A 26,849-nucleotide genomic window follows, 5' to 3' on the forward strand; every position below is an offset into this window, starting at 1 on the left:
ACATGTCCAGGCCATTTGTTTTGGAACAGGAAGGTCGTGACCTCAGATACCCTGGATGTCCAATTCTCACAGCGGACAAAACCATCTGCCTACAGATATTTATGAGCAGTCCCTCACTACACACAGACACACGAGAACACACACACACACACACACACACACACACACACACACACACACACACACACACACACACACACACACACACACACACACACACACACACACACACACACACACACACACACACACACACACACACACACACACATACACACAACCAGCCCTGCTGACTGACAGCTGCGTGGCTACTTAGCATCTCTTATTACAGACCAAAAACCTGTGTTGCACTCTCACTCAGGAAGCAGGGGCAGTGGTTTAAGGCCTCATGGGAAATGTGGTTCTTGAGAAAAGACAGTCAGAGTCTACATTCACCTGTAATATATACAGGCCCCAAAGTGTTCAATATTGAATAAATGAATGAGATGATTTGAAATAAATAATCATGTGCATAAAAAGTGTGAAATTATTTAATAAAACTTAATCAAATATTATAAAATCTATAATATTTCGTTTTAACATTCAGGGTATTTATTCATGTGTCTAAATCCTATAATAACATTTCCATTCATCATTTTTATTTGTCTTCTACTTCTTTTAAACGCAACATACACGAAGAGAAGTATATTACAAACAGAGTTGGTAAAAATCTTTTTCAGCGTACAGACAGTCCATACTGTGAATACATTGTTTTTCCCTTTGTGGTGCGCAAAGGACAAGAATCCAGCAGGTGGAGCTGCTGGATCATTTTCTATATCACGTACCTATTCTAATGACATTGATTATGTCATTAGAAGATATGATATGGCTCCTGCTGTATGGTCGGTAATAATTGGAGTAATGTTACTGATACATTAATGTGCAAGCACAATTTAACTGTTTAGCTGAAATACACTTAATATACTGCTATGTAGTGTCGTTTAAACTTTAACAAGCATTTTCAAAGACATATACTCCTGCATAATATTTGTCCATAAATATGCAGAAACAATTAACCAGTGAAGTAAAACCAGAAACTACATATACAGGTTTTCATTTTTTGGTTATTGTCCTAATGGATTAAAGGCACAATTCATAAATAAAACAGTAGCCCCGCTGCCTACATTTGAATGTTTATTGAGCATGTTAAACATGCTGTTCAGTGCCATCACACTCTACAACTCCTCACTCGTGGGGAGGAGGAAATAAAGAGAACAGAAGGGAAGGAGTGGGAGCCACTCACTGTGCAGTTAATCTACTCTTACATACCTGCACACTCTTCTTTTCTTTGTGCAATAACTTTATCCACCACTTAAGTGAAATTATTCAATCTTACTGCTCTTTTCTGTAATATACAGTCATACATATTTCATCTTACACATTTCCTCTACATTTACCTTATCTGATTTCATTTTCCGTGAATTTTATTTTCTCTGTATTCTTACATCTACTTCATATATATTTGACTAAGAATGTATTGTTTACTGTTTATTGCTTTAAAAAAAAACACTTTCTGTATTTATTTAGCTAAGAGTTTATTGTTTATCTTATACTGTAATTTTTTTTATACGTCCCTTGTGTTTTTGTAAGCTGCTGGAAATTCAATTTCCTTGCGGGAGTCATCCCAAAGGGATCAATAAAGAGAAGTCTAAGTCTAAGTCTAAGTCTACAGTGCGTTTACATCAGTGATGTCATTTTTTACGAGTTGTATGGCCGATGGAAAAAGCTGGTCAAGCTCCATCAAGTCACCTGTTGAGTTTATTGGGTCAGCATTCAGTGTAAATGTGGTATCAGTAAACCCTAAACAGAGCTTGACCCAGTATCCCATATGCCGGTATCATGTGCTGTATGAACTATGTATACAGTGGCACCACATGTTGACACCGGCATCATTACACACAGGAGACAGCCAAAAGAAACAGAGAAGGTGAATGAGAGTGATGTGCGTGTGTGTGCATACATATGTATATATAGCCTATATGTGTGGTGTGTATGTGTGTTCTGTACATTCAGAGAAAGAGAGAGAGAGCAACGTGTAACCGATGCTTCCACCAGGCCTTGTTCGACTGTAGCAGCTACATGACAGTAAATCTGCAGGGACCAATAGTGTCAGAATAAATGGAAGCTGCACATCATTGATAGAGTGGTGTAGGACCGGGTGGGAATAATACCCCAAATACCATGGGAACCCATTGAAAGAAAGTAATTTAGAACCTCATCCAGTATTGAAAATTAATTAAACCCTGGACACACTTCATTTATATTTGTTTATTTGTGCCGAACAAGTAAAGACATAAAACAGGAATAAATAACAAGAACAAAATTTAAATAGTCAAACAATTGGACATACCAGGCAATATATGCAAAGCAATGAAAATCATAAAGCAAAATGTAAATGCCCAACAATTATTCTATACAGCTCGATAAGGAGTGAGAAGAATAACTTATTTAATCCTACCCCTGTCCCTTAACCTTTCTTCTAGATTTAATAATTCATTAATGATAATAATTGTTTGTTATTATTAATATTGCTTATACAACAATAATGATAATGTATCAATCGTATTTCAGTGTATTATCAATTACATACTATATACATTATACCTTCAAGGTATCCCTTTTGTATGCTTGTTTATTTTTCATGGGAAATTCTTTTTTAAGTTTATGCATTTGTCATAGAAAATACACAATACATGTAATATGTTACAAAATATACAATATATAATTTACAGCTAATTATTCATTTGAGATACAATTTAACCAAAGACGTACCCCAGGCAATTTTTAGAGATGCATACAGACATATATAACATACAAGTATGAGTATGAGAATATGTATTTTTTTTGCAGCAAAAGTAGATTCATCATAAAGACCATAGAAGTTAAACATTTAAACTTTGATTGGAAGTTTTTATTTACTAGTATTCAGAGTCTGCAATGTGCGAAAAGCAGTGTGGTATGAAATGTGGGACACTCTCGCTTCCAACCTATAAGTCTCGCTATACGTGTCACCTATATACCGCTCTGCTCATGACAGGAGTTTAGAGTTACCAATCATTCACATGCCTGCCATAAGCCATCCAGATACATCACATCCAGTGAGAAACATGGAGCTCAGTGTGTGTGATTATTCTCGGATCGTGGTCTCCTGTTGTGTTTTCTTTGGTCTGTGATGGCTGTTTGCACTCATTATAGGTTTAACTCCTGTGCTTAGCCACCATAAATTCTCACGTCTACTCACCACGACCACTGCATCAATCATACTTAGATGTCTATGATCACAGGTGTTCTTCGGCAGTTAAATATATATGCACAGTTATGTAGCTACGTATTTGTTTATTTTAAACGTTACTGAAACAAATTATTTTTAAATTGTGTAAAGTGTATTTAATATCTATTTATGAGCTGTGAAAGGCTCATCAAGTATCCCCTTGGAAATATGCACTCAGAATGGCTCTATTTGAGATTGGTCCTCAAATACCTTCCCTACATGGTCAACATGGGTTTTGGTTTCCAGCATTCAAATGTTTATATAGGCGCCCTGATTTACTTTATATGAAAATTATTTTTTTGTACTTTTACCCCAAATTTAAAGGAGTGGGCAAAAAATGACCCATGTAATTTTAGGTTAAAAAGTTAGGCTAAAAAGTAGAACTCTAGTGCATACACAAGTTATCAAAATTATCCTTTTCTTATTGTGCTTAAAGTATATTTAACATATATTTCTAAAAAGTTTACTTTGAAATAGATTTCATTAAGTTAATCATAATGTGCTAAAAATACATAATTCTGCAATACTTAGGGCGCACTCACACTGTCCTTCTGTACCGGGCCAGAACCGTTTTTTCAGCTAAAGCCTAGTACGTTTAAGCAGTGTGAGTGCACCCGTTCCGCGCATAACTGCGGACAGCGGGCCATCCACGGCCCGCTTGAAAGAGGTGGGCTTTTGTAGAGCCGTTTGCACATGTACGAGCACGAGCGTGGGCACGTGTACGAGCACGAGCATGAGGCCTACGGCGGTAGCGGTATGTGCGCCTGTTCAGACATAGAAAATAGAACGAGGGACCATGCGCGTACATTTAACAACAACAACAATGGCAGTGAAAGGTTTACGTTGGTGTGATGCGAGGTGGAGTGTTTACTGCAGATTCTGGTCGATGAAAATATTCAAAAACAGTCGGACAAGACGCACAAAAACTCCGAGGTCTGTGGAAAGATTTGTTAACAAAGCCACACACACGCGATCAATGCGTGTGACGTGTTATGGCGTGATGACGTATGGACAGCAAGAAGCATTTGCGTGAGGCCCAGGCAGTGTGAGTACAAACGGGGCTGGGGCGAGGGGGGAGAGGGAGGGGGGACAAGTACCCTAAAGCATGGGGCGCGGTGCGGAAGGACAGTGTGAGTGCGCCCTTAGAGGTACTTTAATGAACATATTATGAAATTTACTTTATCGTAAATCTGTGAATGTTCTCATTTGTCCAGGTCATGGTTATCCCCAAAGCAATTTCAGTCAACAATCTAACCTCAAAGAACGACTGTTCACAAATGGCCTCCAGTGACTCCAACAACTGTCGTTAAGGGCCTACTCACACTGTCCTTCTGGCCGGGGCCAAAACCGTTTTTTCAGCTAAAGCCTAGTACCTTTAAGCAGTGTGAGTGCACCCGCTCCGCGCACAACTGCGGCCAGCTGGCCCTCCACGGCCCGCTTGAAAGAGGTGGGCTTTAGCGGAGCCGTTTGCACATGTACGAGCTTGGGCGTGCGCACGTGTGCGAGCACGAGCACGAGCCCTACGGCAGTAGCGTTATGTCCGCCTGTTCGGACATGTAAATAGAAGGACGGACCATGCGCGGACATTTAACAACAACAACAATGGCGGTGAAAGTTTCACGTTGGTGTGGTGCGGAGGTGGAGTGTTTACTGCAGATTTGGTTGATGAAAATATTCAAAAACAGTCGACAAGACGCACAAAAACTCAGAGGTCTGTGGAAAGATTTGTAAACAAAGCCACACACACGCGATCAATGCGTGTGATGTGTTACGGCGTGATGGCGTATGGACAGCAAGAAGCATTGGCCGGCCCTGGCAGTGTGAGTACAAACGGGGCTGGGGCGCGGGGGGGAGAGGGAGAGGGGACAAGTACCCTAAAGTCCGGGTCGCGGTCCGGAAGGACAGTGTGAGTACGCTCTAAGACTCAATAGTGCACTAACGAAGTCGAGACCAACTTCCCACAAACAACTGCCACTCTAACGATGGTCGTTGGCACTTGGAGCACAAAGGGTTCCAGTGGCATCATCGGCCTTATGAGAGGTTAAATACCTGGATCTCCACACCAGTTGAACCAGTTCCAGCCTGGTTAGATGCGTACATGAACTGATGAAGCCTCTTGGATGAGAGGTGAAACGTCTTCCTAGACAAATAACCAAGTCCAGTTGCTTTTGACTGAAATTGCTTTGGGGATTTATTGTAAGTGTATTGTAAATTGTACCTAAGTGTGCTTTTAAAAAAGGTATAAAAAATGCAAATGCTCATCGTGGTAATTTAGTGCATTTATGGTTATACTTAAGTTCGTTGTGATACACTGTTAGACATATTAAACAACATATAACATACTACAATATAGAATAATAACATTAAAAATAACATTTTTTACAAAAGCAGCTGTCTGCTGTGGCCAATATTGTCGCTATGAAAAGCATTGGAAGTGAACCATAGCAGTAAAGCATAACATACAGTAATATACATGTTCTATATCCTTTCCCAAGTTGTGTCAGCCGCACACCACCTTCGTTCTACAGTATATGATAGAAATGAAAGCAGTTAAAGTGCATACATCACTTGCATGTATTATAGAAACATCCAGGGGTTTTAACGTTGTGTGTTTTGCCCCACTTCTAGTTCCCATAAAGCCCATGCTTGGTGACGAAAGCAGGATTTAAGTCCCACCTGTCAAAGTAGGAAAGTGATCTTCAGGCTGGAGCCTCTCGCATGTCAAACTGAGTCACTTTAGTCCACGGGGGGTGATTCTCACTCCTTCTGTGCTCAGCCAAACCCAGAGAGGATTGATGTAGTGAGCACTTAACACTATGTGTGCAACCTCATCTTCAGCCGTAAATAAGGTCAAGTGCTTGTTTACATTTTTAATGGCTTATTGTAGAACATGTGCATTAAATTCATTTGATTTTGTTGCTTTCATCTCTATAACAAACCTAATAAAACTTAAACTCAATGTTTTGCAAAGGTGTTAAACTTAGACATCAAACTTAGACGTTTAATCAGTAGAGAAAGGCGCAGCATGTATTCACAAACTGTGTCTTTAATCGAGCCGTTGGGACTTCTGTATAGTTGTGATGTCCCAACTACACTCTTTGTAGGTATAAAGTGCCGCTACAGTTCCTTTACAGTCATTCCCCTGCTGCAACGACGATGCCCTGAGTACAGATGGGGAAGACTGTAAAACACTGACCAATCAGAGCAGACTTGGCTTTTGAAAGAGACAGGCACTAAATCAAAGCGTTTCAGACAGAGGGTGAATACAGGTATATTCAGACAGACAGTGAGAAAAATCCTGTGATTCGGAATTTAAAGCATGTAAACGTGTTTTATTAGAAACCCAAAATACAAGTATGAATCTGAAAATTAGCATAACAGGGGTCATTTAAAATATGATCAGATCGAATTCTTGCATTCAAAAATTACAAACATGACAAGGGGGAATAATATTTTTTATTAGAAAGTAATTGTATATACACATTCACTTATAGTATGCTGTCCAATGCAACGGGGAATGCAAAGATCTCTGCATTGGAGAAACAAAACAACCACTGCATAAACGCATGGCCCAACACAGGAGAGCTAACTCCTCAGGCCTGGACTCTGCTGTTCACTTACATCTCAAGGAGAAAGCCCACTCCTTTGAGGACAACAATGTCCACATCCTGGACAGAGAGGACAGATGGTTTGAAAGAGGAGTAAAATAAGCCATCTATGTAAAAGTAGAGAAACCAGTGCTGAACAGAGGAGAAGTCTGAGACACCACTTATCTCCAATTTACAATGCAGCCCACCAGTTAGTTGGACCAGTCCCAGCCTGGTCCAATGCGTAAATTAACTGATGAAGCCTCTTGGATGAGAGGTGAAACGTCTTCCTAGACAAATAACCAAGTCCAGTTGCTTTTGAATGAAATTGCTTTGGGGAATACAGTCCATTCTTTATTTCAGATTTCACAAAGTCAGAAACACTTAACACCCATGAATATTCATACATATTCAATCTGATGCTATAGATAACTTTTTAACTTTAGCGTTTCATTCTGGTCTCAGTATCGTGCATGATGATTGAATTCCCATCCAGAAACCTGGAAGAATCTTCTTCTCAATAGAAGTCTTAATTTTCTGCAACAGCTTAACCTCCCTCTCTGTCCCCTCGCCGATCACGACGTAAAAGCTTATGATCCCTGCGGGTTGGTCGATGTAAACTCCAATTGTGGAGTAGTTTGGGACATTGTTTATGTCTTTGTTCATTCCGTTGTACCAGATCTGGTAACATGTTCCTGACCAGCACAGACCCCAGGACTCCTCATTTTCTCCAAGACCGCTCGGCCCAGAGTTTGCCCTCCTTCCAGCTCCTTCATAGGCGGCACCAATTACTACCCATCCAGAGTACTGCACCTCCCAGTAAGCCCTTATGTTCCAAATACCCTCTTTGCACACCACCTTTGAAGAAATGCAGAGAAGAAGCAATATGAAAAAGGATTTGTTTCTCCACAAGAAAGTCTGTGTGTATTATTTTCTGACTTACCTGTGGAGAGTACTCATATCTCTCTGGTCTGTCCAGGACAGGACAGACCTCCTCAGTTCTACGGCACACCTTCGACCCATTGTCAGAAATCCACAACAGCTTGTTGGCGGTCTTATCATCCAAAGACAAATGCATCCAGTCTATAGGAGAAAATAAAACGTTTTTTTTCCCTTGTTTTTGTTGCTGTTGTTGTTAAATCCTGGAAATATTACTGAACATTAAATTATCATTTAAAAAAAAAAAAAGACTGGCTCATACACTTCATAAGCTCAGTTCTGCTCGTTGGCTCTGGGATGTCCGGCACATAAATGGGAACTTTTTCTGTAAGGCGAGGAAATTGGTTTAAATATAAACGAATGCTCACTTCATAGAGTGTGAATGCATAAATCCAGTCCATTACCTGCAGTTGTCTTCTCATTCTTCTTGGATTTATTTTTCCTCCCTAAAAAGGTTAAGGTCAAAGGTTAAAATGCAAGGATGTAAAGAGTCGTATCATGTCTCACAGAAACACATGACACTGCACTCTAAAAATGCTGAAACGCTATACTCGGTGAGGAATGTTGGCATTATGGGATTTAAAAAAAATTAAAAATACAAAATCTTAGTTATTCCTAAACCTTGAGACCAATTATTCAATTCTAATATTGTACATTAATTGAAAATTGTAGTTTACAGTTGACAGCTTATTCTGAAAATCTTGCACTGTCTTTTGCAATGGGCTAAGTTGGCTAATTCAATGAGTGATCTTTGAGTTTTTTCCAAACATTATACTGTGCCTGCATTGTGGAAAACTATTGCATGCACTGTATTTAAAGGTCTTAAATAACTCAAATGTATGTGTAGGTGTTTCCAACAAACAGTATGTCTCATTTTTTGACACCCATGTCTTACTCAGTCCACCTAATAAAATGTGTGACATACTGAAACTGAGTTAACAAAAGCCAAAATCCAGTGTTTGACCAGACAAGGCACATCTGTCACCAACTGTCCCTGCAGATACACCATTGACCTATTCATCGCTTGTTTCAATGCAAATGTATTCATTTTGAATGTGAATGGAATTTAGATTTTTTACAAACGTGTTGTTACCTGGTTTGTTGGTCTCTGAGAGGATTACTGCAGAATTGGGTCCGAGTGGCATCTTGAGGCTGTGTCCTAATAATCCACTTTAGATGCTTTAAAAATGCTTTCATTGATCCAAAAGTAAAAGTATGAAGGCTTCGTCTTCCACTTGACTTTTATACCCTACTTTTTGAGGCCGGGGGAGGGGGGGGATGGAACGGGTGGTCAGCAGCGGTCAAGTGGATGTATGTATAAGCGAGAGAAGATATTTGAGACCCCTGCAACTGTAGACTGTGACCATGAAGATACACAGCCTGGTCTTGTCAGTGCTGTCAATATAAGCAGAAGCAGAGTCATATAAACAATGACACCTCAGTCAAACTACACAAACGATGTGACAGATCAATGGCACACATAATCCATCTATGCTGGAATTCCTACTAGGTAAGAGTCCACCTTAAAGTGTAATTCCGGCGCAAAATCATCCCATGGTCTTTGTCGGCACTTACATACATCAAGACAGTTTTTTTCGTGTATGAACTATTAATGGAGAAATCTTGTAGAGTCGCTAACAGCCTGACGTGGCTAACACTGATTAGCTCGGGGCATTACGGTGAAGGCATTAAAACTAATTTTTAACCACCGATACTGCTCAGAATGACACCAAACGTCTGCACTAGCATGTATCCCAACACAAAAAGCATCAATGGGCTTCTTCCTTTTGGATTGCATTGGACTTGAATTGATTTTACCAAGAGAGGAGCTGGTAGGCCAGTTGCTAAGTCTTTCAAAGCACTCTTTCAATAAATTCCGGGTTTGCTAACTACATAGTTGGTGCTTTGTTTTAGGTGTACGGACTGTTATTATGCTACTGTCCTGAATACCCTCCTGGATTTCCCTATTATAGTTTATACACGAAAAAAACTGTCTTGATGGCTTTTGTAAGTGCAGAAAAAGACCATGAGATTATTTTGCGCTGGCATTACACTTTAAGGAAATGAGAATGTGAGCTTATACACTTCAGTATGTCAAACATCAGTTATCAGTTCACTGATAAAGGATGGCCATTAAGTCCATCTGCCGAAGTGCTTTTTGCGTAATTTTGAGGTAATTCTCTTGCGTTTATATTCGGATTAACAAACCAGGACAAAATGTGTCTCACTCAGTCTTTTATTATTTATTTAAACTTTACATTCTGCATACATTAATACCAAACTAGGTGACTTTTTACATTCTTAGCAAATAATAACAGTAGAGGAATAAAAATACGTATAAACACATCAGTATAAACCTTGAGTGGTCCAGTGGTTTCAGGAAAGTCCAGAAGAGTGGAAGGTTGAATGTAAATCCCAGCTGAACCCCTATCTAATTGCACTTCTTTGCCTTTTATTTAAAACATGCAAATTTAAGTATTCTATGTACCTCAGAGATGTTGTATATAAGGAATATATCTCAGTTACATTAATGTTTTAATCATGATATAATGCATGTAGGATTTATACACGTTAACATGACCATGTGTGTGTCATTCTGTCTTTAAAGCTGCCTAAATTGTAGCTTTAACACAAAAGGGTTTGATTTACTCTCATTCTCATAATCGTTAACTTTTATATAATGCTGATTCAGAGCTTTATTCCTCCTGCTTTACAATCAAACAATGCGACTGCGGCCCCAGCCAGAAACCTGGTATCATATTCTGCTCAAAGGGGCTCCTGATCTCCTGCAAAATATTAACCTCCTTTACTCCTGTGCTCTCCTCTCCCTCCTTCACCTCCTCCACACCGTAGAAATTTAGGATACCAGCAGGCTGGTCAAGGTATACACCAATCGTGGAGTACTTGGGGATATCATGGATATCTACAACATTGGCATTGTGCCAGGCTTGATAGCTGGAGCCAGACCAGCCAATAGCCCAGGATTCCTCGTTTTCTCCCAGGCCGCAGGATCCATCGGTGTTCCTCCTTCCTGCTCGTTCGTACGCCACCCCGACCACGACCCAGCCCGAGAATTCCACTTCCCAGTAGCCTCGGAAGCCCAGGATGCCTTCTTTGCAAAGAACCTTTTGGAACGTGGATGGGAATGTAATTTAGAAGCGATCCAACATAACCTGTGATTTATTACAGCTGCCACCGTGGAGAATTCAGAGCAGCATTGCTTTCTCCTGGTTGCAATGCCAAACCGGTTGCCTCAGGATTAAAATAAACACAGTGGGACAGCCCTCTGGTTCATAATACGGTTGCCTGGGTTTTAAAATCACATCACACTCTGGACAATTTAACGGTACTCTCGTCTAATTTTACATCATTTTGAACATCAAGAAATGAATTTCAAACCAAAATAATCTAACTGCATCTTCACACTGTACCTGTGGAGAATACTCATATCGTTCTTGTCTATCCAAGACGGGACACTTGACATCATCAGTCATACGGGCCACCTTGGCACCATCCCCTGCGATCCACAGCATCTTATTGGCCGTCTTGTTATCCAGGGTAACCTTGAACCAGTCTGATAAAAACACAAACAAGCAATCAAAAGGGAAAAAAAGGAAAGAAATTACGATTCAATGGAAAATCAGGTTTGGACCAAATTGTGAAAAAACAAAAACGAATCTTACGTTTGATGAGATCAGCTCTGCATTTAGGTTCAGGGATATTTGGCTCGTAGGCAGGGATCTTCACTGAGGAATGACAGAGGGTCAGACATGGACAGGGTAACTGGAGATGGATAAGACTTTTAAATCTGCATTTAGAAAAGCCTGTAATAAAGTGACTGTCTTACCTTTGGGTACATTTCCGGTTTTGCCTTTTTTCGCTGCAAAAACAAAAACAAAACTGTGTTTTCAGCGGAACAACCTAAAGTAAATGTGCTCAGCTGTTATAAATGCTATACGCAGCAATATGTGTCCAGTCTGTGTCAAGTCTCAACAGGTGATAAGTGCAAAATGGCTGAATACTTGGAAAACCATCTGCCTCTGTCAGATCATCACATCAGCAACCTCATGCTTTCTGGAGCCAGTGGTTGATTCATGCCAAGGAGTTGGTATTAACAAGACACCTCACAATCTGCAGGGGTTGGCTTCAGTCGCACCGGAGCTCAAAGCAATTTAACAGATAAGACGGGACATGAGCTGCTAAGTTGGGGATGTAGATCCAACATTCTTTTAATGAAATAACAACCAAGAGTTGAGTTAAGGCCGCTGTGGCAAAGGCATTCAGAAAGTGACAAATGCATTTTAATTCAGTCTCAAATAAAGAGCAGCTGCTTTGCGGTAGAGTTCATGTGAGGCTAAAAGCTATTGTAAGACATAATCCCTAAACTCAATAATATCTTCCGGATAAAATGAGCTTATAATAAAGACAGAAAATAAATAAGCATTTAGATTTCAAATTAAAGTCGATTACAGGCAGCAGTGTTATGTAAAAACTTTCTTTGAAGTAATAATTGATAAATTACAGTTATATAACAGGCTCAGCCCAGGTGCCAATTTTGTAACTTATACTGTCATAAGCATGCACTTTCCAGTTTGTTGTTAAAGATGGAGATCAAAATCAGGACACAGTTAATCCACACAGCATTAAGATGTCATCGTCAAATGACACAAGTAATGTTTTTTATTTATACCAACAAGTAACACCATCTCCAAAATAAACTGTCGTTGTCATTCACATAGCAAGCATCAGCTCAGGACACTGATGCCGTTTTTGAAAACATAGCAAAATGTGTAAATGTTAGGAAAATGAGTTCAAACTCGACATTGCAGGTTTTATACGGCACGATAAACCTCAAGACAAACGGTTTGTGTGTCTAACTTGTCAAATTTAACGGCTATTTTTACACCACCCTGTATGTACGTCATGCCCAAATGAGCTGATATTTATCCCTCTGTTGACTGGAATCTGAGAGAGACCGTGCGAGAATGTTAAGCCACCTGTCTGGATATAGCACAAGGTGATGAAAATAACCGCTTTGTCCTGCCTCATTACAACATGACACCATACACAAACTCCTCTGTGGGCAATCTATACGGGCTTGTTAGTCGAGTGACAGGATTTGTATGAATGTTTTTTGATGATAATTAACTCATCACTTCATCTGTTTCGATCATATATTGTCAATTTAAAATATGTAAGGAAGTACATTTCTTATTTAAATAAAAAAATAACAACTGAAGATTCAGGATTATTATCATTTTTAAATAAAAAAACTAATAATTACAGTATTTTAAACAACAGCAACTGCAAAACATTTGGGAGACTCTATTCCTCTGTAACTTATGTTACATACAGTATATATGTATGAGTCTGTTGTCCTCGGCTGACATAGATGAGCTACAATCCTGCTCAACCATTTTTAAGACTGTTATACACACAACATTGATACATGCAGCATGCGTTATATCTTTTTTTAATGCAGATGATGTTGACACTTGCAGACACTTATCCCCAGACAGTAAAGCCATTATACGCCCCTCATAATGACAAGCATGAAATCGACCGGTGAAATATTGAGCTTTCTGCATTTTCTACATTAACTCTAGTGACCGATTCCCTCAGAATATGCCTCAGAGGATAATAAAAACAACTGCTGCAGACACAGACAGGATGGGGTTATTGCATCAGTACATTTAAAACGTTGCTGATCATGATTTCTGTATAAAATGCAAAAAAATACAAGATGCCAAATAATATAGGCTTATGCTTATAACGTTATTTCAAGCCTTAATTTAACAGAAAAGGAAAAGAACCTTGAAACATTTAGATGGATGTCATAAATAATATTATATTCCTAAATACTAAATCAATCATTCTGTGAAATGCAGAAAATAAAGTTCACCTTTATCTGACATTGTAGTGTCAGAAAGGATTCTGTTGGTGGCAGGCATCTGTACCGTCTGCTGCAGCGAGCCTGTTTTAGCGAGCCTGTTTCAGCCCTGATGTCAGTGGTTTCTCTGAGTGCGATGAGCCTCTGTTGTCTTCACTGCATGACAGCTTAACGCCAGTCTTATATACTTTTTTTAATGCAGGACAGAGGTGAAGGATTGAGAGCTGGTGATGTGGACATGAGCGTGAGATCACACTTTCCAATCGAAAGTAGGGGGAGTCAAGAGGCTTGTAATTAATCTGTTTGTGTGATTTTCCTTAAAAAGGTTTGGGAGATGCTTCAATGTGTGTAGGACCCACCCCCCCACCCCCATACCAAGTAAACCACACCCCAACCCTCTATATCCCTACTGCTGATCTCTTTCACAGTCACAGCATCGATGCGTTGATGGTGGATGGGGTGATTGCTGTACCGTATGCAAAGTCAGTCAGTCACACACACACACACACACACACACACACACACACACACACACACACACACACAAACACACACACACACACACACACACACACACACACACACACACACACACACACACACACATGCAAATTCCGAGAAGGGAGCTGCAAAGACTTAAATCTGGTGTTCCTGGTGTTTGACCTCATTGTCAGGTCCAACAGGTGCAACTGTGTTACATAACGTAACATGTATGAATATGTAACATTGATTTGAGTATTATCAATGTAATGTGGTAAAGTAGGGATACTTTCTTTACAGCAACATTTTTATAACCTGCATCTTCTGTACCTATTTGTCCTATTCTTACATTGAAGAACTTAAATCACTACATTAAAACAGTTTTTTTTGGTCAAGCTTTGATTAATACAACTGTATATATAACTCAATCAAGTACATATGCAGTTTTGTTAAAGGTTAAACTGGATTATGTAGAAATATCGTATCAGGAAAGATTTTTTTTGCGACCATTAAAATAAACATGAAAACACTGAAATCATAATTTTATTACTAAAGGGATCACATTCATGCACAACCTTTGTACGCTTGACTTTTTTTTAATAAGAAAAAAGGTAATTGAATTAATTTCACAATAAAACATAGGGCAACAAACATTTAGGGCAGGGGTAGGCAATTCCGGTCCTGGAGAGCCACTGTCCTGCATGTTTTAGGTTCCTCCCTACCCTAACACACCTGAGTCTAACAATGATCAAACTTTGACAAGCTTCAGCTGCTTGATAACGAGCAAATCATTACAATCAGGTGTGTTAGAGCAGAGAGAAACCTAAAACATGCAGGACAGTGGCTCTCCAGGACCGGAATTGCCTACCCCTGGTTAGGGGATTTTCCCACACAAAATCCAACAAATGAATTTGAATTTAGCAATTAAAACAACACTGTGCAAACAGGACATAATATATTATAAGCATAACATTAAGGGTACTCAACAAGCAAGGCCAAATACTTACTGTATATACAAATATAACCCAGTACAACCTCACTGTAATAACCTACTAACCTAAAAAAAAAAAAAAAGAGGCTGCAATTCACTTGACTGGAGGTACTCAAGTTCATCATACCAGGCTTAGCTATGCTCTTGACCGCCGCTATCTCGTCGACCATTTAACATGACAAGTGCCTCTATGCCCATGGCCTGGATTAAAAGAAAAAGCATGTGGCTGTTCGTAAACCCGTCCCTGTGATATGTTCACCCGCTGAGAGCTGGCTGTCTCAGGTGTTTACTGCTCCGGCACACTGCCAAAACTTCTAGTCAAGGCTGCCCCGACCTTCTTGTGTTCCTGCCTGCCCAAGCAGATGACTGACTGCAGCAGTTATTGCGGTGCAACTGACATACTAAACAGTAAATACCAGGAGCTATAGTGACAGAACTGTTCACCGACGCCCAATGGGATTTATTTCAAATAAAAGAGGGGAGTGTGGGTGACAGGTTTGCGTGTGATTGAGGTCCTCCAATCTCCAAGGACGATCAGAAACCAGGGGCAACAGACTTTCAAAACACTCTGACAGACGAGTGATCTCTAGTTTTAAAGGCCACAGCTGATCTGTGACACTGTTTAGTGGCTGCTCTGCATGGTCAAGGTCGGCACAACAGATTTGAACCATCCAGACAGTTTATAGGTCTGAATGCCGCCTGTAATTAAGGGGGGACTGGGCATTGGAAAAAAACAAACATTAAATATATAACTGCTAAATAGTCACAGAATAAAAAAACAATTTACAAGATAGGATTAGATTCGATATGTTATATTCATTGTACAAAAAATTACATTACATTTCATTTAGTTGACACTTTTATTCAAAGTGGCTTCCAATAAGTGCATTCGACCATCACGGTACAAACCAGAAAAGCTAGAATTAAAGTGTAACTCAAAAATGGCAAAAATGGATCCCACGGTCTTCTTCGGCATGAATGTACATCAAATCAGCCATTGAGACAGATCAACTATTAACAGAGAAGTCCTGGAGAGTCGCTAGCACCCAGATGTGGCTAACACTGAGTAGCTCGGGACTGAGCGCTAAACCATCCAAAGCGGCTTTTAACCACTAATACTGCTCAAAATAGCACCAAACCTCTGCAGTAGCATGATCCCCACACATAAAACAAAGACCCAACAACGTAGTTAGTGAACCCAGAGTTTATTAAAGAAAGGTAGTTTTACAATGCTACAAGCCTCAGCAGCCAGTTACGTCCATATTGAGAGGCAGCCCATAAGCCGATTACCAACTGCACCGGAGTTCAGTTCAATACTTTCCTCCTTGAACTGAACTTCAGTGCATTTAGATTTGGATGGTTTAACGCTCCGCCACAAGCTACTTAGTGTTAGCCATATCTGGCTGCTAGCAACTTTCTGGGATTTCTCTGTTAATAGGTGTCAATGAAATAGATGAATAAATTAATAAATACTTTCATACCATTCACTTACTACCATACATGTTACTTTTATGGACAGAATTCAGTTTTGTCTTCCTGTGAATGTCTTGTTTTATGTAACTGTGTGTTGTTTTCTGTTGTATCAGGTCTCTCTTGAGAATGAGACCCTGCGTCTAAATGAGATTACCTGTATAAATAAAGGTTAAATAGAAAATAAAATAAAGATAATACCATTCATTCATAAGCTCATAGCCAATAAAAATGGGATAAAAGTGCTCATAGTGGGATATGATTTAAAGTTTAAAGTTAATGGGCCAATCAATCAACATTGTTCCTCAATGACAAAATTTCCAAGCACAGGGTACGCTTACAGTATAATGCCGCAGTACAACCGTAGGAACATCTCAATCCTATGGTGATCTATCACACAGGCATTCAATTCTATACAATTCTATATTGTAAAAAGTAACATTTCCATGTCTTTTTTTGTTATAAAACAGTTGGAGGAGCTGTACAAATACTGTGAAAGTATCAAAATGCTCAATTCACAGAAAAATGCACACAGTCCGTATTCAGGAACTGTGTCTTTATACGACCGCTTAGGACTTCTGTACGGTTGGGATGTCACAAGAATGCTATAAAGGTGGAAAGTGCAATGATGGTGAAGATGCGGAAGTCCCATAAATGCAACAATCATGGAGACAGGATTTTTTCAAAAATGGCGCTAAGAGTGACATTTATAAAAAAGAGTGTTTCGGACAGCGGGTGCATACAGGAATATTCAGTATGAGAAAAATAATGTGTTCTTAAAACATTAAAGCATATAAACATGTTCTAGTAGAAACCCAAAATACAAGTGTAAACCTGGAAAAATCTCTGTAAAGAATACAAAATCTACCACATAAAAATATTTAAAAGGACATAAAAGAGAAAATCAGATACATTACAAAAGCTATATTTTACCTTGTAGTGCTCTTCTTTAAAAGTGCACAGAAGACAAACTCTCCAAATGACACTGTTTCAGGCTTCCCTTTCCTCCATCACCAAAGGTCTCAAAGTGCCGTTAAGCTGTTCTTCCAGTCATGCGTGACACCTCTGTTCTGTACAGTGTGACCACATTCCTGTACAGGTATCAACTTCCAAGATGTTCGTTTGATGATGACAAAGAGATGACAGGGTAATTGTAAAAGCATATTCATAACTACTCAGAGAAATATGGGTCAGAGGGTCAGGTGTTGGCAATGACCTAAATATCCTGGTTTGGTGGGCTCCGTGGCACATCCATTAGGGAGCTCATTATCTCTACATACCTTACCAAAAATTCTCTTAGGGAGCCCAAGGGGCCCCTTCCAAATCCTCCCTTTCCTGGGGGTATATAAAGAAGCCAATTGCATCACTGGAGCAGAACGCGGCTGACAGACGCCCAACATTCAAGAAACCTCAACACGACAAGAAGCGACAAACATGCCGACCAGTGCTCCCAATATGAGAATCATGCCAGCAACTGGCAGAACTGGTGAGAGAACTCCCTTTGTAGGACACATAATGCATGAACACAGCCACGAGTATACATTTGTGTTCATCTAGATTTTTCCTTGAGGCAGAATGCATACTGCTGCATGAGAATGTGTCTCTGAAGATTGTGTTAGTTTTTTAGAGATGAGAGGAGAGTGGTTTATTTTGACATTTTGAACAGTTGTTAAACTAATGAACTGGTAGTTTTTCTGGTCTTGTGTGTTGTTAATAAGACATGTATTATTTCTAATTGAAACCAAAGTCATGCAGTCAAGCTTGTTTTATATTTACAGGGAAAAAATCAAAACCTTTGGTTTCTCCAGCAGGTAAGATTTTAAAGTAATCATTGCAATTTTTATACGAGACGAGGCGTTCATTATCAGGGCTTTATGCATGTTGTTCATTAATTCCTAAAAAGGGACACCTCGTTGGGTATTATCCCTTACATAACTGTGAACTGTGAGCTAACTGTACCTAAAAATTATCATTTGGATTTATTTGGAAGACAGTGACACTGCTTCTGCTTGTGACTATATTATCTTTTTAATCAATTTATACCCACAATGTGATTTTTGTCATGTCAGTCAAGATCCCAGACTACGAGCCCAACATCCCTGAGCCCACATGCAGAGCTGATCTTCTGAATTGTAAGAACGATCATTTCACAACTTTTTTCCCGCCTCACTTTCATAATATGTAGTTTCAATTCGTCTGACTGGGAATTTTCCACATCCAACAGACTGGATCAAACTTTCCCTGGATGACAAGACGGCCAATAAGACGCTGTGGATCACAGAGGGTGGATCCAAAGTGTCACGCATGACTGATGACGTGACTTGCCCTGTCCTGGACAGACCAGAGAGATATGAGCATGTCCCCCAGGTAGGTCTTATTTATCTTGTAGGTTCACAAATCCAGATGTACAATCCTTTTATTTCTTTTTTTTTCATTCTCATCTTTTCTCTTTAAGGTTCTTTGCAAAGAAGGCATCTTGGGCTTCCGAGCTTACTGGGAAGTGAAATATTCAGGATGGGTGGTCGCCGGGGTCGCCTATGAAAGAGCAGGGAGGAGGGGAAGCGACGGACAATGCGGCCTGGGAGAGAATGAGCAGTCCTGGGGTCTGGGATGGGGTGGATCCAACTACCAGTGGTGGTTCAATGGCATTAACACAGAAATCTTGGATATTCCCCAGTACACCACCATCGGGATATACCTTGACCAACCAGCCGGGGTGATGAAGTTTTACGCCGTTGAAGAAGCTAAGGATGGAGAGGGGAGCAAAGCCACACAGGAGATCAGACTGCTCCAGAAGATTAAGTGTTCCTTCAAGGACAGGATGTTGCCAGGTTTCTGGGTGGGACAAAAGTCTTCATGTGTCTTAGTTAAACCAGAGGAGTAAAGATTGTGTCTTTCTATTGTTCTTACATTTCCATTTTAACCTCAGTAACAATATGTATCTAAAACTTAAAATATGATTATCTGCAACGCACATTTTTGGATCATCAATTTTTTGAAAAATCTTTGTATATAGAAACACATATTTATCAAGAAGCTGTTATTTGTTTGTTTGTGTTTATGTATCATTAACTATATATATATACAGCATTGTGTACTGTATAGTTTTGTGTCATTGGTATTCTGCACTTTCTAAATAAAAGAAATAAAACGTAAAAATTGTATGCGACTTTAAATGCTACACATTGAAAATCATCATGTTTGACTCAGGTGTGATACTTTAACATTGTTATTAACAGTTAAGTTGAAAATAAGAGATATATAAGATGAAATGTAGGAAACTGATTTACGCCCATTAGAATAAACCAGTGTAGTCGATGGAGCCTCAATGCAATCTGCAATCTGTTTATTCTTATTTAACATTTGTATGCACATCCATATGTATTCTTTACAGGCACCTACAAATCCAGGTTCAAAATATAGCTATTATTTAGACAAATAATACAAAAATAAAGTAAAAGAAACAGAACAAAGGAAGAAATTAAAGAATATCAGTCAACAGTAGCCAAGTTTTCATGCAGACTGTTTTTAAGAGAGGCTTTGTGGTATAATTGTCAGGTGATAAATCATGATTTATAAATATGAGCGTACAGCACAGGAAACTTAATGTCATGTGAAGCATTCAGACTCCCTACATACCTTCAGCTGCTCTGGATCTTTTATTCTTCGCCTCCTCCTGTTAGCACTGAGCGGGGAGTCCAGAGGTTATGCTGGTGACATGAAAGCATATCTTGCAAAGCAATAAACAAGATCGCATGTGAACATATGTGAGCTCCTTTAAGGTGTTACACCTTGTCATGAAGTCTTTCTAGTGATGTGCAATGACGTTTTATTAGCATTTTGCCAACAGCGACCACAGTGATATCAAGATGCATGTTGAAAAAAATTAAACAGCCAACAAATGTACTGTATATTTTTCATAAGCCATAATATTGTGTTCTTTAAAAAAAAAAAAATCAGAGTAGTTATCAGGCTTATAAAAAGTATAATTTCAGCTCAAGCCTGACTTTGAGATTTAAAATATTTTAATCTGCACTGGACTGCATCTTTTATTCATTTAACCTTTATTTTACGTACCAGGTGAGGCATGGCTTGAGATCGATTTACCTCTTTTCCTAAAAAACAGAGGAAAAGCAAAAGACAAATATGGTCCAGAAGGTGGTGAAGAAGAACAAGAACAAGAAGGAGGAGGAGGAGTGTGTGTGTGTGTGTGTGTGTGGGGGGGGGGGGGGGGGGTCATGTTTAACGAAAACAAAACCAAACAATGCACAACAATACACATTAAAATATTAATTATGTGATGATGATAACAAATGTATCTTGTGAGCCTAGTTTTAAAATCATTAATAGTGATGAGTTCCTGCAATTTCAGTGTTTTTTGAAGACTCTTCCGTCCGTGTAAAGTCTTTCTTCCATTCCCATGATTCCTATTGTGACTTCTTCTATCTACTGTACCTACCTACCACCCACTTCCCTGACAGTGAATAGTCTCCTGGTTAAGACATGAGCTACACTTGTCCTTTGGGTAAAAAAAAAAGTTGTCTGTGTCCCCCCCTAGTGACTAACACCAGTATTACAACAAGTTGTGACAGCAGGCCCTGATCCTGCTGTGGTAGCTCCCTCAAAATGCAATGGAAAAGAAAACCCCAGACTACTTCTCCAGTCAAAATACCACTGTAATTTTAATAAAAAAAGATTTTAGAATTGTTTTGGTTACATTAGGTACATCACAGGCATTTCTTACTTCGTTGTTGCAGCCATTTCTTCCCAAGTGAGTCTACTCAAATGAGTGAAACAGCGCCCCTTGGGTTGTAACAGTCAAATGTGTCATTGCAGAAGTCAAACAGAGGGCGCTCGTAAATATGCACACACTGTCTTTATCCTTGTGAAAAACTGGGAAGATATTCTGGGACTAGAAAGTAAATTGTGAAGCCTGTCACACTCTGGGCTGACAATAATAGTAACATAACATAATAGGAACATATTTAACATGAACCAAATTGTGTTGCTAATGATATTAGCTGGGGTTAGAGAGTGTTTTTAAAATGACCACCACTCCATTGCAACAAGTGCAGTGGGACATTAACTGCAACATTACATAGAGTCTTTATATCCAAGAGAGCAAAGATGTGAGTGGACATCGCATTGAAGTGAGTCTGACTCACTTTTTGTTTTGCTTTCTGTTTTGTCTCTTTACTGATTTACAAGAATATTAGCCTACTGCCTTGTTTGTCTTAGTCTTGGCACTGATTCTGTGACATTATTACAGATTGCTGCTTACATGGACCAAGCCCCCCACCACAGTGACTTTGTGGTTGATCCAATGCAGATGTGCCAAAAATTGCAGTTCCCCGAGTGTCCATTAGGTACAGTTTGCACAATAGTGCTGGTTCTCATTGCATTTTTTGGACCAGGATAGTTTTTATTATATTGGAGGTTTAAGTTTATGATTAATTAGGGGCGCTCTTGAGTGACAGCTAGACACTTCTCCTTGGAGGTATACGTCAGCCAGATGGACGTTTATCTTACAGATTATGTCTTTAAAATGTGTAGTTGTAACAATAATAATAATTAAAATAATAATAATAGCAACTTTATTTATACAGCACATATCACAAGTTACAGTAACAGTTACAAAGTGCTGTAGACCAAGGTTACATACATAAAACATAGCAAATAAATAAAAGACATGGGAAAAAGAGCAGTGATGATTTAAACCACTAGGGCCAAACTTGGGCAGCTGTTCTTTTCCAGGGGCCAGTTAAATTAAAGCAAGTCCATCTAACTTTTACTGCATGCTGGTGACCCACCTTGACAGTCACAGACTTGCCCGGAAGCCACTCCTTTAACCACACTAATGCACAACAAATAACATCCATATGCATATTGGGAAAGTTAACTCCAACTCACATTGTGCTTACACATGTAGGTTTAAAGCATAGCCTGTATAATTAATTAATTTATACAGTCTATGTTTTAAAGGGAAGTGCATGGCAGTTAAACATGTTGACAGACAGGTGGCACTGAAAGCACACAAAATTAATTTTCTGCCCAGAATGCATATTATATATATAATAACAATCAAAAGTTTCAATCAAGGGTCTCGTACTGCCCGAGAGCCCCCAGGCAAAGAGAGAAAGTATAAATCATTAAATGTATAAATTATTAATGTGAATATATACTCTTTACATGTATATATAATGTCTGTTTTTTGTTACGCATATTATATTGTCGTATATAGTTAAAATATACATTTAAAAGTAGTATGAAATATTGTTGTGTGCCACTATTATCTAACTTGTTGAGTGAAGTCAAATTTTTCCTCACTTAATTAAATGGAGCTTCCTGACAATATCCACAAGATGGTGCCACGCTGTCATATATCAAGGACAACTTCACTTAAGACCATGGCCAGTAACTGTGTGTGTGTGTGTGAGTGGTTTTTTTTTAATTTAAAGAACATACTTAAAAGCTTTGACTTGCTTTGACTTCAAGTGTTAATTTCATTATACATTTGCAGTCATCATCATATTCATTTGCTCATTAAAAGAGAACTGATTACATCTACTTTACCCCAAGCCAAAGCATGAAACAATCCTACTTAAAACTCCTGTAACAGCAGGTGGTTAAATCAAGTGGGAAAACCCACATCATATTTAATTGAAAGAGGAAAGCGGAGTGATATTTCAAATAATTACAACACCTTAACATAAGCTCCAAATGACTGATTGACTGATCAATTGTGTGCTATTTAAATATTGGTTTCGACTATGAACCCATTTCAAACGGAAAATTTGATAATGATTAAATGTAGATGTGGTGGAATCTCCCTTCAGTCATGGCATGGGTGCTTTGTTTGCATCGCTGTATTATAATTCTACAGTAACACCATTATAACCATAAATGTTTATAATACTAGCAGGGGGAAATATGGTTCGCATCGAGCATTTTCAAGTCAAATCACCCAATTAACTATGAACACAAACGATAAAACCAGACTTAAAGCACATAAAAAACGTAATATACAAGCACTAAAATACACACATCTACCAGATATACCTTTATTGCCCAACAGACAGTGCAGTTATTGGTCAGTCTGTGGTATAAATTACCAAGCTGTTGCAGTACACAGACAAACACTGATGCCGGATTTCATGTTTAAATTAAGCCATCTAATTGCAGATGGAATAAAAAAGACTCTGGTCCCTCTGCTATGAAGTTTATCCAGTGTGAAGGAGCAGTCAGAGAGTATCAGTTCCTCTGTGAGTCAAAAAAAGGTGTTCGTCTTTCAGCACATGACTCTCACGGATTTCAGTTATTTGTGTGCTGCTCAGAGCAATAACCATGCAGGGGTTACTCACAAAGCCGCCCTCAACAACTGTAATACACACAGCTGAGGCAATAAAATCAGGTAAAACAAGGTCATAATTTCAGCAGATGTGAAAAGATTTCTGTAGGGAAAACGTCTGCGCTTCCCCCGCAAATGATCTCTGTGGCTGTCTCTGAAGTTTTCCTATCGGTAAAAGTCCCCAGATATTTATAGTTGCCCTCAAATTCAATTCCCTTATCAGATTGTAGAGTGGGTTTGGGTGCAGCCTGTAAACATCTAAAATGTATTGCACCATGACACAAAGTCACCCAGCAGCACAGTCAACTCTCTTCCTGGAGGATACTACGAAATGCCAGATAAATATTTGCAGTGCCAGTCATGAATATGAGCAGCAGAAGCACAGGAGTGGAGGAATATAGACAGTGAAAAGGGAACTTCAGGGATGCAAATCTGACACTTCAAATACCTACGATACAGTCTGCAGTGTCTAAAACATTCTTGAAATAAAATATGATAAGAAAAAGAAGAAAAGTAAACATTACTAATGAGAAGTATGTAAGTGAGCATTCCCAGGCTCCTATGTGCATGCTGCACCTCTGTCATTGTCTTTTAGGGCCTGAAATGAACAGTTCAGCAGTTCTTTTGAAGTCTAGAATCCTTCCTGCTAAATAAATGTTCAGTTAAATTCAATGTTAATTTGCAGAGACTCCAGTTAAAGTGCTTCTTCAGATTCTGAATAATTGCTGACTTATCACATTTTATACACAGGATGCTGAGAGTTATTTCAATGCTGCCAATGAATCTTTATCTCATCATCATCTAAAATGTTTTTTAGTGAAACTTAATATCCACACTGCCCTTCTCCATCGGCCTCTTTCCGTGCCTGAACACACTCATGCACATGTGCACAAACACATATACACTCCCTAACCTGCTCTGAACTCCCTTTGTGATTCCATTTGTTTTTGCATCAGGGCTATTTTAAATCACTCTCCCTACTTGTCACTTAAGTGATTTATTGTTCACCACTTCACTGCTCTGTCACTTTGAAAAAACGCACTATACTGTCGTGTGAAATACTGTTGTATTTCAAAATACTTTATTCTTGAACTTAATTGTGGATAATAACAGGTTACAAATGAATAGTTAGTATAGTCAACATTTGTGGGAAAGCTTAGTCCATTTCTTTCCCAGAGTGAGATGAAACACTTGATACCGTGTCTGTACACTACAAATGAAGCTAAAGCCAGCAGACTCAGCATAGCTTAGTGCAAAGACCAGAAAAGGGGGGAACAGTTAACCTGGCTCTGTCCAAAGTTAAAAAATACACCTAACAACACCTCTAAAGCTCTAAAGCTAAACTGTTGTTAGGCGTGGCTTTCAATGTCAGAGATGGACAGATAGCTGTTTCCCCTTGCTTCCAGTCTTTCTGCTAAGCTAGTCACTTCCTCGCTCTAGCTCTATAGCTACTTGACACATATAGGGCTCTATGCACACAGTAAAGCGCAACTGTCATGGCTAGTTTGAGACCTACGCACAGTTGTCATCTGTGTGTTGGTCTTAAAATGAGCTGTGGTCAGGTGCATTGCTGGCACATTGCTATCTTGAGGCACCAGAAAGCGATTGCAATAAAAAAAGTTCATTTCCCAAAAAGTCAAACTACTCCTTACTACGGCGGCTTATTAGGGCCAAGTATGCAAAAAAGAATACCTAAATTACTTTATTTTGAGAAAACAGTGCAAATCTACAAATAAAATGTAGCAGTTTTATAAAACAAAAGTGGCAAAATATGCAAGAAGAAAGTACAGTAGCTAATGAAAAAGAGAATACAAATGTATTTAAGGCTAGCCTGAAGGTGTGAAATGACTTGTGATGATACTACATGATCGTAAATATAATGTTACCTTATGAACAGTAGCATGAAATCCTTACCAACCACCTCCTGTACTGCCAATTTTGCTCTCTCTTTCTGTCATTGTTCTTTTTCCTAGAGATATTTCAACCCCCTCAGCTATAGATACACTCTGGTTTGTCCCTGTAGACTGACATGCCCCTTCCATAAATTCACCCTTTGAACCCCAGCAGCGGGGGACTTGTCTCCACAGTGGCTCCGGCAATGTTGACGCATGCACATTTCTGATGAATGAAGGAGAGATGACGAACGGTAATGAAGACATGCTGAAGGCTTGAATCTTTCGACGTGAGACGCCGGGGGAACGGAGGCAGACACTGCTGCGTTGTGCAACATTAGAAAAGTACACCATTGCTGGTTGTGGTCAGCTGACCATGTACAGTATGTCTGGCTGTCAACCGTCTTTCTGCTATAAATAGGACCTTGGAAACATTAGGGTTGCATTTTGCTTTTTGAAATCAGGTAGAAGTGATTCGATGTAACAAAGTACTTTTACACAAGAGTACAGAAGTACAATTTTGAGCTACTTAAATAAACTTTGACAAAGTACAACAAGGACACTCTATGATTAAATGGGATGCCTTCTTACAGATTAAACTACAAAAGCTCGATCGACTGTAAAATGCTATGAATTAATCCATCAGTAATCCAAGAACAAAACATATACTGTAACAATGCAACAATCACAGGGGCCTTGTATCCACAGAGGAAATACATTTACTATTTAGTATTTAAATACTTTAATTGCATTGTGCTGATTAACCATAATGCATTTTTGCTTACTGTAAGTAAGATTTTGAGTGCAGGACTTTTACTTGTAATGAAGAAATGGAGCCAGTTGCCAAGCAACCAGTGATGACTCCAGGAAGTTACTGCTCCCAGCCAAGAAATAGCCTGACACATGACCCCACTTAAAATGTGAATTGTCGTTGTTACAGTT

The 26,849-nt window shown here is 39.2% G+C and overlaps 1 protein-coding gene across 1 annotated transcript; it reads right to left on the reverse strand.

Annotated features, from left to right (window-relative positions):
• Positions 1–10,064: 10,064 nt before the first annotated feature.
• On the reverse strand, positions 10,065–13,898 carry LOC310960847 (stonustoxin subunit beta-like). Its single transcript, XM_083932674.1, has 5 exons — positions 13,739–13,898; positions 11,684–11,716; positions 11,520–11,582; positions 11,268–11,410; positions 10,065–10,961 (listed from the first exon to the last, which is right to left on the reverse strand). The coding sequence occupies exons 1-5, from the start codon at positions 13,785–13,787 to the stop codon at positions 10,533–10,535; spliced, it is 717 nt and encodes a 238-aa protein (XP_083788800.1). The 5' UTR covers positions 13,788–13,898; the 3' UTR covers positions 10,065–10,532.
• Between the last annotated feature and the right edge of the window lie 12,951 nt (positions 13,899–26,849).

The sequence above is a fragment of the Echiichthys vipera genome (assembly GCF_963691815.1).
Source record: "Echiichthys vipera genome assembly, chromosome: 18".
In the NCBI taxonomy this organism is placed as follows: domain Eukaryota; kingdom Metazoa; phylum Chordata; class Actinopteri; order Perciformes; family Trachinidae; genus Echiichthys; species Echiichthys vipera.

What these genes read in the sequence shown, in the direction of transcription:
- LOC310960847 (XM_083932674.1), bottom strand. Translation starts at nt 13,787, where the DNA reads ATGCCTGCCACCAACAGAATCCTTTCTGACACTACAATGTCAGATAAA. An exon ending in AACCGGAAATGTACCCAAAG is followed by an intron (nt 11,583 to 11,683) that starts GTAAGACAGTCA and finishes GTCATTCCTCAG; the next exon opens with TGAAGATCCCTGCCTACGAG. An exon ending in CAGAGCTGATCTCATCAAAC is followed by an intron (nt 11,411 to 11,519) that starts GTAAGATTCGTT and finishes TGTTTTTATCAG; the next exon opens with ACTGGTTCAAGGTTACCCTG.